Raw genomic sequence first — 14,730 nt, 5'->3', positions numbered from 1 at the left:
TGAGTTAGGTTCGATAGGACACCCTTCTAGTTGAGTGGCGAGCTTTATACATCCGGGTGACCGAGTAGTCTTCGACGACCCTCGAGTACTAATATATAGTCGAGCCTAGCCCCGACCCGAGTGCTTGTGATCCCCCTCTTTTCGGATTTTTTCATATGTTTTTTATTGGAATTTTTTGACAAAACACTCGTGGTCACTTTTCAGGATTTTTTCGTGTTTTCTACGATTTTAATTGATTTGTTGATTCGTCGATTTCCTCGCATTTCTCTTGTCGTGAGTCTTTTGACGATCTTTCTCGAGATTTCTGGACGATGTTTCTTTGTTTTCGTTTATATAAAGCATTTCGGTCTGCTTCCTCAAGTTTTGTTGCTTGTATCTGTCGCATCAATTACACCTAAGAAACAGCGGATCTCTCAGGTATACAGGTTTGTTTTATGTTTACAGCATGTTATTCTCTTATAATCACTACCCTGTTGTACCTTTTACTTTTCTTTACGCCGCATGGTGTACTGTTTTCTTTACTGCATACTCTACTGCTTATTTTGTGCTACATACTCTACTCTTATGCTATACAATGTATAAGTTCAACATGTTATCTATAAAATATTTGAATAACTGCAACCATAGGACCACTGGATTTGACAATATAATCTGACACCCTAGAAAACTTAAACTCGTTACGACAAGGAGCATGGAACTAGCGCGGTGGGCAGCACAACTATCTTCAACAGCATAACATGTCTTCCCGAGCTAAATCATTCCTTTCCTAAAAATTAAAACAACAATCCATAAGATTTCGAGGTTGTTCGCCTAACGCAACATAAATCTTCAACTTTTCGTTAGGGTTGTTCGCCTAGCGCAACATAAATCTTCAACTTTTCGTTAGAGCATTTGTATAGCTCTGCTATACGATCTGAGCCCTAACTCGTTTTAGGATTTTGAGGTTGTCATTCGTTACGTCCTAAATCCTCAAAACTCTCAAATCTTCTAGGCTGTTTGTGTGATTGTTTCACATGAATATAAGCCCTAATTAAATAAAAAATGGCAGGATAATACACTTGAATATTTCTCCTCGAAACTGAAGTCAAACCATAGAGTAGATTGGGAAGTCACCGAGATTCTCCTTTGGATCTGTGTCATCCCCTAGTTTTTCCTCCTTTAGATTCTACAATAAATGTTTCAAGTTTGAACAATTCCCCTTTCATACCACTTTATCCGATTTCGTTGAAAAGTCTCATCCTTTTGAAGTCCTTGAAGATAATTTTTCCTGATTTTTATCAAGAATATTCTTAAGTGACTTCAGTCATTTAAGATGTAATTAACTATAGGGGGCTTGTCCTTATAGTAAGTTTTTCCGAACCCATCTTAAAATAAACTCTATTTAATTTTTCATATTAAATAGAAGAATTTGTCGGCAAATAAAACGGTTTCGCAGACCAAACGGACGTCATATGTTTCTTAGTTTATTATCGAGTCTCATCCACACAAGTCTTGTGTTTATCCCTCGGGATAGATACAGGATTTGAGGTAGAGCGCTCTTTCATTTAAACTGTGAAGATTATGCGGACAATTTGATTTCATATATTTCTAAACTTAAATTTATTTGTAAATTAAAACGTCATTCTGAAGCGGGCGACGAGATTTCGATTCCGATGACCGACAGCTTCTTACAGGCAACTCCCCCAACTTTTTATCGCCAAAATGGACATTTATAGAAGAATATACCTTGGTGTATGCTTTTTACCAATGATATCCTTCTTGTCGATAAGACTTGAGAAAGGGTTCAATAAAAACTTAAATTATGGAGGTCTACGTTGGAGTCTAAAGGCCTTCGTGTGATTAGATTTAAAATTGCATACATTGAATGTAATTTTAGTAGTAGTAGCTCTAATTGCATAGTTGTAACTATGGGTGATCAAATCATTCAAAGGTGTGATCGTTTTAGATAACTTGGGTATGTTATTCAATGTGATGGTGACTTAGATGGGGATGTTATTAGCAGAGTCCAAGTTGGATGGTTGAAGTAGAGAAATGCATAGGGCCTACGCAATAGCGAAGTATTGCTTAGAGTATTGCTTAGACTAAAAGTAAAATTTTATAAGATGGTGGTGAGACCTGCAATGCTCTATGGTGCAAAATGTTGGCCTATAAAAGATAAGCATAAAACAAAGTTAAGTGTTGTTGAGATGAGAATGCTTGGTGGACGAGTGGTTTCACACTTAGAGACAAATGAAAATGAATATATCCGTGATAGGGTTGGTGTAGCTCCAGTGGTGAACAAGATTAAAGAGGGTCATCTTAGATGACTTGATCACATTAAACGTCGACCATCTGATGATTTTGTTAGAAGAATAAATGTTTCAGATTCCACTTATGTTAAGAATGGTAGAGGTGGACCTAAAAAGACAAGGGCGCATTGTATACAAGATAATCACAGTGTGTTAGAATCAATTGAAAATATAACACTCAATAGAACATAATGGAGAAAAAGGATTCATGCAGTCGACCCACATAGTGGGATAAAGGCTTGTTGTTGTTAGTTATTATTGTGGGTATAAATAAGGCATGATATGTTTCGGATTAGTTTATGTGATTGTTGTCTTAAATCTTAGAGTTAGGATTTCAAAGAGATCATCTGCCTCAATTATAGGTGGTTATCTTTTATGTATTTAGAATTGTATCATTTTGATTTGGTGCCTGCATAATAGAATATATTATATTTGCCCTAATGTCTACGAAAATTTGTCTCATTCCTATCAAATTGATATCAGAGCATTTGAGGATAGTACTCACATAGAAACCATTGTCTTTAGCATTTGAGGTTGTTGTTCTGACTCATAGCATCTGAAATCGTTGGGGTGTCCACCTTTGTGGTCGAAACTCGCAAAACAGTAGTGATTCAAGAGTTGGGAAGTCGAGGAGATCACGACATACAAGGCATCTCCATTACGTCGACATGTAACTGAACTTCGTGAAACAGTAGTTATTCGAGCTAGCTGGGAAGACAAGGGATCACTACATACAAGGTGACTCCGTCACGTCGCCTTTAAGACCAAACCTCATGAAACAATTGTGATTCGAGCTAGTTGGGAAGCCAACAGCCGGATCATAGCATACAGATGTCTCCGTCAAGCCACTTTGTGATTGAAAGTCGCAATTTGAGCTAGCCGAGAAGCCAAATATATTTCTCTTTCATGATTGAAAATCGTCTTGGGAGTAATGGCAGCCATGAAAATAGATGCCTTTGAGGAGAACTTAAATGGAGAGGAAATGCAGACGAGATTCATGGCCCAAAAAGAAATGGTGAAGATCATAGAATTTCATACAAACCCGTAACTTTCTGTCGTGGGATCGAGTAGTTGACATCTGGAGCGAATGTGAACGACAACAATAAAAAAGATTGATGTGGAATCAGAGCAGCATTCACTATCTTAGACGGATCTAGAGTTGCATGATCGAGCGAAGGAATTGGGAATGGACTCAAGTGACATCACTTAGAAGGAATAATGCAGCATTAGAAGGTTGGAACGAACGAAAGCAAGCAGGGTCGAGCGAAAGTGTGGGGAGCGGTTTCGAGCAGCAACATCTGGAGATAATTGCACGACATCTGGAGGTTCAAAACAAGTAGAAGCAGGAGAAACAGGACAACGTATGAGTTAGGTCCGAAGAAGATTAAATAGAAGGATTTTGGCCAGGAATAGGAAACTGCGGTGCGTGATAGCAAGACGGAGGGCTACATCTAACCGCGCTAGTGCCTTTTAATACGACAACCTTCTGAGCGGAAGGAGATTCAAATGTGTGGGGACACACAAGTTGATTATAGGGTGAGCCAGACTTATGAAAAAAGATAAAACAATATGAGTCAATGAAATGAGCCCAACCCCCACTTCATAAGTGGAATGAGCTTTGGTCGAGAAAATTGAGAAGGAGACTAATGTATAAGGAAGTTGAAGAAGTTGATCTTTCAAGGAGATGATATTTATGATTGGGTTTATCTCATTGAAAGATACTTTGTCGTCAATGAACCACTGAAGGCAAAAGACTGATTGTGGCAGCCCTATGTTTGGAAGGTAAGACTCTAGTATGGTATCAATTTAGAAAATAATGTTAGTCAATCAGAACGTGAATTCAAGCACGGATTGTTGGAGTATTTTAGAACCACACAAAAAGGGAATTTACAAGAGCAAATTTTGCATTTGTCGCAATGATCCGTCATGGATTATATGGAGAAATTTGATATGATATTTAATTGTTTGAGAGGGATATCAGAAAAAGTATTGGAAGGAAACTCCATGAAAGGATTGAGGCTAGAAATTCGAGCAGTAATTCTACTGAGACCACGAGGTTTGGGAAAAACTAGGAACTAAGTACAATTGCTTGAAGATAAAAATGCAATGGAATGGGCTAATAGAGGCAACACAAGTGTAGCCTCATACTAAAATGCTACAATCATGATGATACCACAAACTCGAATTGTGAGATTCCAGAGGAAGGTTCCACGGAACAAGAATCATAGGGCCTGACCGACGACGACATTCAAACATCTTATAGAGACAGATTCAAAAAAAGTAAGCTATGGGGTTATATTTTCGATCTGACAAGAAGCTTGCCCTAGGACACTTTGCAATAATCAGAGCTTAAAAGTTCTCACAATGTGTGATGAGGAGGCATGAAATGGAAAAATAAATGAGGTTGTGGTGGTGGAGGAACGCCCTCACTTAGATGTGGCAGAAGTCTCGTTGAACTCGGTTGTGGGATTAACACCAAACCACACTTGAAACATCAGGGAAAAATCGAGAGCAGGATGTAGTGGTGTTGGTAGATAGTGGGGTCACCCACAACTTCATCTCGATTCAAGTAATGATGCAATTGAGGTTTGAGATGATTAACACAGCAAGTTTTGGAGTCATGATGGTACGAGACAGGTGGAGAATAGCAGTGGAGTTTGTAAATTAGTGATTTTAACATTGCACGGTATTCAAGTGATGGAGGATTTTTTTTCCTAGGATTTAGAAAGCATTGAAGTGATATTGAGTATGAAATGGTTACAGTTCTTAAAGATGACTAAGATGAATTGAAAAACTGATTAGGTTTTGGGAGGGAGGGAGACAAAATGGAAGCGCTTCGCAATGACCGTAGTTTATGCAGGACCTTGGTGATAGTCAAAATCATCGTTAGTGACACAAAGGACGAATGGTTGGGATTCTTTATAGAGTCATACAACATGGAAGAGGCATATAGAATTGGCAGAGATTTTGATATTGATCCAACAACTTGTACAATAATTTGCAAAAGTTTTTTAGTTGTCAAGTGAATTACAAAATCTGAGGAAATACGAGCATGCAATAATCTCAAGATAGGTTTTCTCCCATGAGTGTGCACCCATACCGCTACCCCAGGTACAAAATGACGAGACGGAGAGATTGATCCAAGAGGTAGAGATCATACAGCATAGTGTGTGCCCTTTCTCAGCCCAGTCTTGCTAATGAAGTAGGATGGAGTTTACATTTTTTTGTGGACTATAGGCAGTGGAAAAAAAAATAATACCTAACAAATCTCTCATCCCAATGATCAATGAGCTACACTCGAGTTGCTTGGGGTTGCGGTATTCTCAAAGATTGACTTGAAGTCAGATACTACCAAATTTGAATATGACTGACAAATGTGCACAAGACTGCATTTTGAACCATGAGGGTCACTACAAAGTTTGGTTGTCATTCGGGCTCACCAACGGGTATTCTCAAAGATTGACTTGAAGTCAGATACTACTAAATTTGAATATGGCTGACAAATGTGCATAAGACTGCATTTTGAACCATGAGGGTCACTACGAAGTTTGGTTGTCATTCAGGCTCACCAACACACTAACTACATTTCAACCACTTATAAACAAGGTATTATAGCCTTTCCTTCAGAAGTTTGTGTTGGGGTAATTTGACGATGTCCTAGTGTATAGCTTGGAAGACCAAATTGACCATTTGAAGAAGGTGTTGGCGGATCTATTAAAAGTGATAATTATATTAGATTGGCCACTATCTGCGACCTTCAAGAGGCTGACAAAATTTATGAGACTTACAAGATGATAAAAAAAAATTTACAAAGGGTTGCAATTTGATTGTGTGGGCATTGACGGGGCAATTGAAGAAGATAACTTTCAATGGGGGAAAGTTGCGGCCTAGGCTTTTGAGAAGTGTAAAAAAAAACCATGACGAGTGTATCAATGTTTGTGTTACTTAATTTCAACCAAAATTCATTGTAGATACAGATGTTTCAGACTATGGGTTAGACGCACTCCTCATGCAGTGTCAACGACTCATCGCTTATTTCGGTCAAGTGTTGACAGCAAGAGTCAAACTCAAGTAAGTCTGTGAGGGGGACCCATACCACGACCTAACAGAAGTTTTTTCTCTTCCACCTTGAAGAAAAGATGACTTTTTGAGAGAGAAGTAATGATAGACCAACGCCTACGACACAGTCCGCCTCTTGCTCCACTCAATCGATGGCAAACCCACCAAAACAGTTTAAAGACTTATGTTAGGCATAGCACTAAAAGAGCAATTTAGTCATTTTTTAGTCATTATTGTGGGATAAATGGGTTAATAAGTTTAGGATTGGATTATGTGATTGTTGCCTTGAATCTTAATGTTATGAGGGTTTGGTAGAGATCGACTACCTCTCGAATTATAGGTGTTTATCTTTTATATATTTAAGATTGTATCATTTTGATTTGATGTCGGTGAAATCTAATCTATAATCTATGTCTGAAGTTCTATGAAAATTTATCTCGTTCCAATCATAATGGTTAATGAACATGTCAAACTTGTATTGGACATTCTACTTGGAGCAATTGTAGCTTATTGGCTCCTCTCATATGAAAGTAGTTGTTTAAGTCAAAATATTTCCTTAATTCTACCCACAACTTTTGTTCTCAAGTTTAAATCAATCTGAGTTAAGATGTACAACAAACTCTAGTAATCAATATAGATACCACACTTCACCATATATGAATAATAACATCATATCTTTAACGCAAAGACAACAACTGCGGACTCAAATGCAAATGTTGGATGGTTAAACATATACTACTTCAATTATTTGGATGTTTGAGTGATTACTTTTCATTGTCACATTAGACCATAGCTCGGCCCTTTCCAATAAAAACACTATAAAACATATTTTTTTTTCTCAACTTTAACATTGAAAATTAAGGGTGTAAATTCGGGTCAAGGGATCGGGTTCGGGTTCGACTGAAAAAAGACCCGACCCGAATAGGGTCAACCCAAATCTAACCTAAATAATAAACGGGTAGAAAACTAAGACCCGAACCTAACCCAAACCCGAGCTTGACCCGCTAACCCAAACCCGACCTTAAATTTCACGTTCATTCAGGTCATATTTGGATTTTTGGGTTCAACCCGAACCCAACCCGAATAATAAACAAATAGAATTTTCTGATCGGAACTTGACTCAAAAAGTATTCAGGTCAACCTTAACCCGGATTTTTTCGAGTTGATTTCTTATCGTGTTGACCCGCTAACCCAAACCCGACCTTAAATTTCACGCTCATTCAGGCCATATTTGGATTTTTGACCCGCTAACCCAAACCCGACCTTAAATTTCACGTTCATTCAGGTCATATTTGGATTTTTGGGTTCAACCCGAACCCAACCCGAATAATAAACAAATAGAATTTTCTGATCGGAACTTGACTCAAAAAGTATTCAGGTCAACCTTAACCCGGATTTTTTCGAGTCGATTTCTTATCGTGTTGGGGTGTCGGGTCAATTTTTGACACCCCTATTGATAATATGAGTGTTGTGACTATTCTTTACTTTAACTCTAAAACTTTTCTAACATTCTTTGCTCTATTTGAATTTAACAGGCTTATTCTAAATGACAAAGAAAAATGAGAGAAACCAATTGCAAACTTTTTTAATAGTTTGTTACTCGTCTTCCCACTCCCCCTCCCCCCTCCTCGCTCACTTCACCATATCTGAATAATAACATCATATCTTTAATGTGAAGACAACAAATGTTGACTCCAATTCATATGTTGAATGGTTAAACACATACTATTTCAAATGTTTAGATGTTTGAGTGATTACTTTTCATGATCACATTAGAACATAGCTCAACCCTTTCCGATAAACATCACTATAGAAAATAAAACACATACTATTTCAAATGTTTAGATGTTTGAGTAATTACTTTTCATGATCACATTAGAAAATAGCTCAACCCTTTCCAATAAACATCACTATAGAAAATATTTTTTTTTTCAACTTAGACATTGATAATATGAATGTTGTAACTATTCTTTACTCTAACTTGAAACTTTTCTTACATTCTTTGCTCCATTTGAGTTTAACAGACTTATTCTCAATGACAAAGAAAGATGAGAGAAACCAATTACAAATCTTTTTTTAACAGCTTGTTACCTCCCTTCCCTCCCTCCCTTAGGTGAAAGTCTCGATAAAGACTCGATAGATTTTATGTGAATGCATGTCAAAATTCTTGTATAAAGATTACCTTCTTAATTATTAATAAACTAAGACTTCCTATTATTTCATTGTTCCCTTGAAATAGAAATGGATCGTCATGTGTTCGATTGAAACTAATCCCTACTCTTAGTAATCCATAGTAACACTCCATACTAATAACTAGCCCATCCCCAGAATAACATTGAAACCCCTCCTAAGTTAGAGCAATAAGTTGGCCAATTTATGAGAATTAAAAACTATTCACAATTTGTATAATAAACTATTGTATAAAATTATTTCCCACAAACAATGGCAATGGTTAAAATAGGCAATAAAGTTTGGGCTTTAAAATTGGGCTTGTTATCAAATTCATCAATATGAATATATGCATTAACCCAAAATCAAGGAGAGCTTGCATTAAATTTTCTAGAAGAAATCGCGTTCGTTGCCATGGCATTGAAACTTTGCCCTTCCCCATTAATGCAAAAACATGAGTTAATAGCCAAGGGCTTAGTAAATTTTGCTTGGGAATACTTGGCACCTTAATGAGTCAATTTATTATTATTTTAGGTGGTTAGTTTCTAGGTAATCAAAGCTCCCGTACCCAAAGCATAGCACGTTCAACATGAAGCAATTTTGTGGGATGCCTTCAGAAGCAATTCGTGTGCCAAGTAGAAACTGATTGATATGACACTTACTCCCATAGAAAGAATTGAGATTTTGCCCCTAATATCATTATTTAAGGTAGTATCGAAGGTTAAAACAATTCTGCTGATAATGGTCCATTCTTATCTTCGTACATTATTCTTTGATTAAAGCCATCTGCTCCAACTCACTGTTAGCTCTTTACTTGGAGAATACCCACCTGATAACAGACATTGCGCTTTTTTTGAAAATATATTTTATTAGTTATATCCCCATTAACGAATATGAATTGAGAAGTGAATAGCAATAGTTCTTGAGCTTGATCTAATATTCAAACCAAAAAATATTTTCCCTGTATAACCAAAGGAACGCAATTCCTTTTTTTATCTTGATACCGCTTAAGGAATGCCTGCAATACCAAAAGTTAACAAGATAACCTTTCGTTGTTGACAAACTTTGTCTTTATTTATTATGTTGACAATCAATCAGCCTCTCTTCCAAGTGCACATAGCAAATTCCACTTTTAATTCTTTTATGCATTGTGGTATACATTGTCTTTTCTAGTCATAGTATCCAATCCTTGGCTATAATTAGATCTCAACCTTCCTTAACTCTAGAATTTTACGCCTATAAAACTCCCCAATAGTAAATTCTCTCATTAAAATGTTCTCTGATAATGGGGTCCCATTACCATCTAGCAAACTAGAAAAGTTTTATCTCCCTCATTATAATTATCTTGCCAAATGTAGCATAACAATATTCATTCAAATGCTTTGATTAGTACAAGGTTGATTTATTAAAAGATTCTTACAGGCAATAACAATACATAGTGTTATGCAAGTAGTCCACAAAACATTTATACAATATGGTGATCTAGATTTGTCTTTCTCACCTCGTTATCTTCAGTAGAATGTCACTCTTCCTATTCATACTCATCCCAATCTAAAACTTCATTTTCAAAACCTATATTTATAATATTTCTACTACGCCTTAGTAGAAAGCCCATTTATAGAGCACATATTTAGTGCATTCAAGCATATTAGCTAAACTCAATCTCTTCTTCTATTTCAATCTCCAAAGTATCGATTAGGCTGGTGAAAGTTAGAGCAAAGACCTGAACTTGGCAAAAATATAGTTAATATTCTCAGTGAAGTCAATTTCAGAATTGGATAACATTCCAAACTATTCATAAATTCATAAAAATCTCAGGTACTGGCAAGCTTAGCAAGCTTTTGATCCATTGGCTCTAGGAAAATTTTCCTTAACCATCTTCCAACCTTTGCCCGTTAAGTATTTTTCCTCATAGTGATTCATAACATCAGATGGATTTACTGGTTGCTAAATAGTTATTTCCTTTTCTCACATATCATCCAAGGGGTTTTAATTAAGGTTTTATAATGGGTGGTCCGCCATGTCATAATATTAGCATAATATAAGCCAAAATTCGGCTAGATCCTCTTTGATGGTTTTGGCCGTGCAGAAAACTTATATCTCAACAACATCTAGAACAATCATTAATTTCTAAAAAAAAAAGTTTTTACCTTTGGATTAACATACATATGTACAAATTAGAATGGATGGAACTAGTACAAAGCAAATATGGTTTTTCGAGCTTGAAATACGCCAGTTCCTCAGTAAAATATAAGCCTAACTGCATGTTGATTTCATTAAAATCCCATTCGTTCATTTTATATGTCCAAATTAGAAGTTCAAATTATCTCGAGAATTATTTTAGAACTATAAAGCAACACAGAGGTCTCTTCAATATTTTAACCATCTATTGTCGTCAACTATAATCATTGATTCATCTTTTTGATTTATCCATAGTCTTCATTACCTTCATATAATGATATTTATTTCACTGGGGTCAAGTTAGGATCAATTATATCGTAGACTTCCTTGCATCGAGAATGAAGTTGACCCAAGGTTTCTCCTAAGCATGCCACCTCAATACAAAACCTCGACCATCTAGCTAATCTCACCCAGCATAGCTATACTCGTTTGGTGCAATCAGAAGGATCAAAGTTATAAATCAAGGTCCATTCTTTCAACAGTCTAACCATTGCATCAATGTTACTAGACTAGGGTTGATAAATAGAAATTCATCAATTTTTTCATTGATATGCATACTAATATCAATCAAAACAATAAAAAGAAGACTTGCTATAGTATGCTAAAATAATAAAGAAAAGTGAATTATGTAGTATTTATATTCATTCATGCATCTAACTCCACTCCAAACATGAATCGAATAGCAAGCATTTCCATGTCCCTAGACCCAATATTCATCTTTTGACAGCCATTAATTGTATTGATGCTTCACATTGTAACATATTAAAAGCATGTTACTTCTAGTATCTATATCATAAAGCAGATGTTTGCATCTGACAAAGACCGTAGGATTTATACTTATTGCATGGAGTGATTTATAACTCCAAACATATTCAGATATGTCAGTATGTAAAAATATATAGTTATTTATAAACATGACTAATCATTGACATGATTATGTATATTGGCTGTTGCATCCATCCCTTGCTAAAGGGAAAGGGCTCCTTGCAAGATAGAAGAATCGAGGATATTATATGATGAGATTTTATGAGCGTAAAAACTTAATACTCGATCATGTTTGTTCAAATCAATAAATACGCAAATTTGAACCTTTTTATAAACTTGAAGGTTAAATGAACCAAATTTGAATATGGCCCAACATATTTGTTAATGAACAAACTCATTTTTTTCAATAAATAAATTTTAAATGCTCTACACATATAATTTATTATTTAAATAAAATTTTACTAACTAAAACTTAATTAAATATTTAATATAAATATATTATAATTTAATATCAGTATGCATATAAATTTAATGCAATTTATTTTTTTTTATTTTAATGAATTAATTTATTATAAGTTATTTATGTTATTTGAGTACACAAAAGCTTATAATTTATATATTATTTTATTTACTTGATATGGACTAGTTAAATACTAATTTAGATTTATAAAAATATGTGTTGATAATTTTGTATAAAAAAATCAATTATTCATTCACATTTTTAGCTTTTTCATTAATTTTATATGAAAAATGAAATACAAATCAATTTTTTATATTAAAAGTCATATGATCATTTGAATCTTCAACATGTTCAATTAATATAAATAACTCTAAGTACAAACCAAGTATGATAATAAAAAAAATTAAGAATACGAGTATGAACACATGTGTAAGTTCGGCTCAAACTCAAAATAAACATGAACAACTAATGAAGAAATAATAATAAACCCATAAAGTGATGCCTACTATAACATCACTTAGATCTACTGTAAAATAGTATGTTAGCCAGCAAGAGAACATATAATCTAGAGTTATAAATACATGGTTAGAATGAAAAATAAAGTGATGCCTACTATAACATCACTTAGATCTATTGTAAAATAGTATGTTAGCACGCAAGAGAACATATAATCTAGAGTTACAAATACATGGTTAGAATGAAGAAATAAACATAAGTACTGCTTGATCCGTGATATAAGGAGATTTAAAGGTAAATTGTATCAAAGGCAATTAGACCAACTATGCCATAGGGATCCATGATCTAGAAAAGAAAGAAGTTTCTAGCAATCAAGCTAAATATAGCATAAACAAAAATATTAAGATAGAAGTATAGGGATAACTATGCATGGTAAAGTGTAAAATAATTACATAAATATACCTTGGAAGTAGCAGCACTTATTGAACATATGATAGTAAAACGTAAGCTTATGTGGTTTGGATATTTACGCCAACACATAGAAAATGCTCTAATAATATGACTTGATAGAATTAGTTTGAGTGTTAAAAAATAAGTGATAGAGCAAATGTAACATTTTTGGATTGTTAAACAACATGAAATCGAGTTTACTTCTGACTTTGCGTTGAATAATAAGTGCTATCAAATGAAGGATGTGCAAATCTTACTCAAAATGAAATTAAGGTATCATGAATAAAGATAATTTGTGCAAACCAAAAAACCTATAAAATAGATTTAGACCTCACCCAAAACACATCAGTAATAAATAAGGATTGAGGATTTGTAAAGCTAAACCTGAATAGTTAGGGTTTGGCCAATGATGCTGATAAAGGGACATCATGGAACCTAAGGTTACACGAGTTGTTGCAAAGACTTTGTTCAAACCTAAACTATAAATATCTACAAGTAGATGTTCCATATAAGTCAAATTTGTAACACAGAAAATAATATTAAAGAATAAATTCAACATACCGAACAAAAAACAAAGCTCCAACAGTCGAATTTTGCTTAATTCACAACTACTGCACAAAATTTAGTTCAGGACACATACTAGATCTTGGTTCTAGATTTACACCAATACCAAACTTATTAAATTACACGGGCAATAAATAGAAAGCAAATACTCCTACAAATCACAGGAAGAGTCAGAGAAATTCAGACTCTGATAAGTTATTCTATCTAAAGTTAGGGCACGACCTTCCAATAACGGCAAGTAAAACGAGAAGTTAGGAGAATTTGCCAATAACAACAAAATAAGTTCTTCTAAAAAATGGAAGAGAGAAAATTGCGATTTCCATAAGATAGCAAATAAGCAAAAAATATTCCCCAATCTAAACTCAATAAACTCTATTGCAGTTGCAAAATAGTACTAATTCGCAGGGTTTACATTAAGAATGCGGGAGATCCCCAGAGTCTTCAACAACTCCCCTCTTGATGCGTTGTCGTAGCTCCCAAGATAGAGAAAATCCTTCAAAATCTCCGTCGGAAAAGCGCTCGCGTACTGGATTGTCTTATCGTCCGACGCCGGCATCCGATGGCCGCAGATTCCACAAACCTCCCCCTCCTCGTACCGGTGGTAGTGACCGCAAACGCCGCAGGGGTTTTCTCTCTCCCTCTTCCTCATCGCAAATCCCAATAACTTCCAATAAGTCCAAAAACTCTTGGTAATACAAATCGGAGCTCCGATGGGAGATCGACGTCCGCCTGTGGAGGCGGAGCTATGGGAGGAAGGAGGAGGGCCAAGCAAAGGTCTCCTGTTATCTCAGGAATCCAATTGCAGCTGGATTTTTGCTTGCAAAGGAAGGGAGGACTGTACTTTAATCCACTCATACACGAAATAAGTGATGGGCCCAAAGGTTGGCTTGGCCCATCTTTAAATGAGAGTCACGGTTCCTATTTTTGGCACTAAATAAAGTTATGTCAACCAAAAAATATCTTTACATTTCAGAATTAAAACTAAAACTAAGTTAAATAAACATCATTTTTTTTTAGCACTTAGATGTCATATGTCATTGGACCATGGTGTTACATGTCATTGTCAGTGAATCATTTATGTATGGATCTCTGTCATCACTATCGAATTATCACCACTTAGTTATTATCATCACCAGAGCACCATTACTGTCAAACCACTCAATACAGTTGTCTCATATGTTGTATAATCTTTTTTTTATATGTGTAAAATCTTGTGTTACGCTAAATTTATAAATGCTAGTACCCTGCAACCATGAAAATTCTTGCATGCTACAAAAGTGACTCTTTTTAATACATTTACTTTTTCTACTTGATGAGTGCTAGAAGATTCACAGTGGT

General features: G+C 35.2%; 1 protein-coding gene across 1 annotated transcript in view; it reads right to left on the bottom strand.

Moving 5' to 3' along the window:
- LOC110024386 (protein-tyrosine-phosphatase IBR5) overlaps positions 1-14,228 on the bottom strand; it is a 32,859-nt gene extending 18,631 nt beyond the window's left edge. The window contains exon 1 of the mRNA XM_020724319.1: positions 13,805-14,228. Within this exon, the coding sequence (XP_020579978.1) occupies positions 13,805-14,041 (237 nt within the window). The 5' untranslated portion in view covers positions 14,042-14,228. The remainder of the gene's footprint in view (positions 1-13,804) is intronic.
- Positions 14,229-14,730: the final 502 nt, after the last annotated feature.

Source organism: Phalaenopsis equestris, unplaced genomic scaffold, assembly GCF_001263595.1.
Source record: "Phalaenopsis equestris unplaced genomic scaffold, ASM126359v1 Scaffold000255, whole genome shotgun sequence".
Taxonomy (NCBI): domain Eukaryota; kingdom Viridiplantae; phylum Streptophyta; class Magnoliopsida; order Asparagales; family Orchidaceae; genus Phalaenopsis; species Phalaenopsis equestris.
The sequence above is the reverse complement of the archived record's forward strand: the minus strand, read 5'-3'. Positions and strand labels throughout refer to the sequence as shown.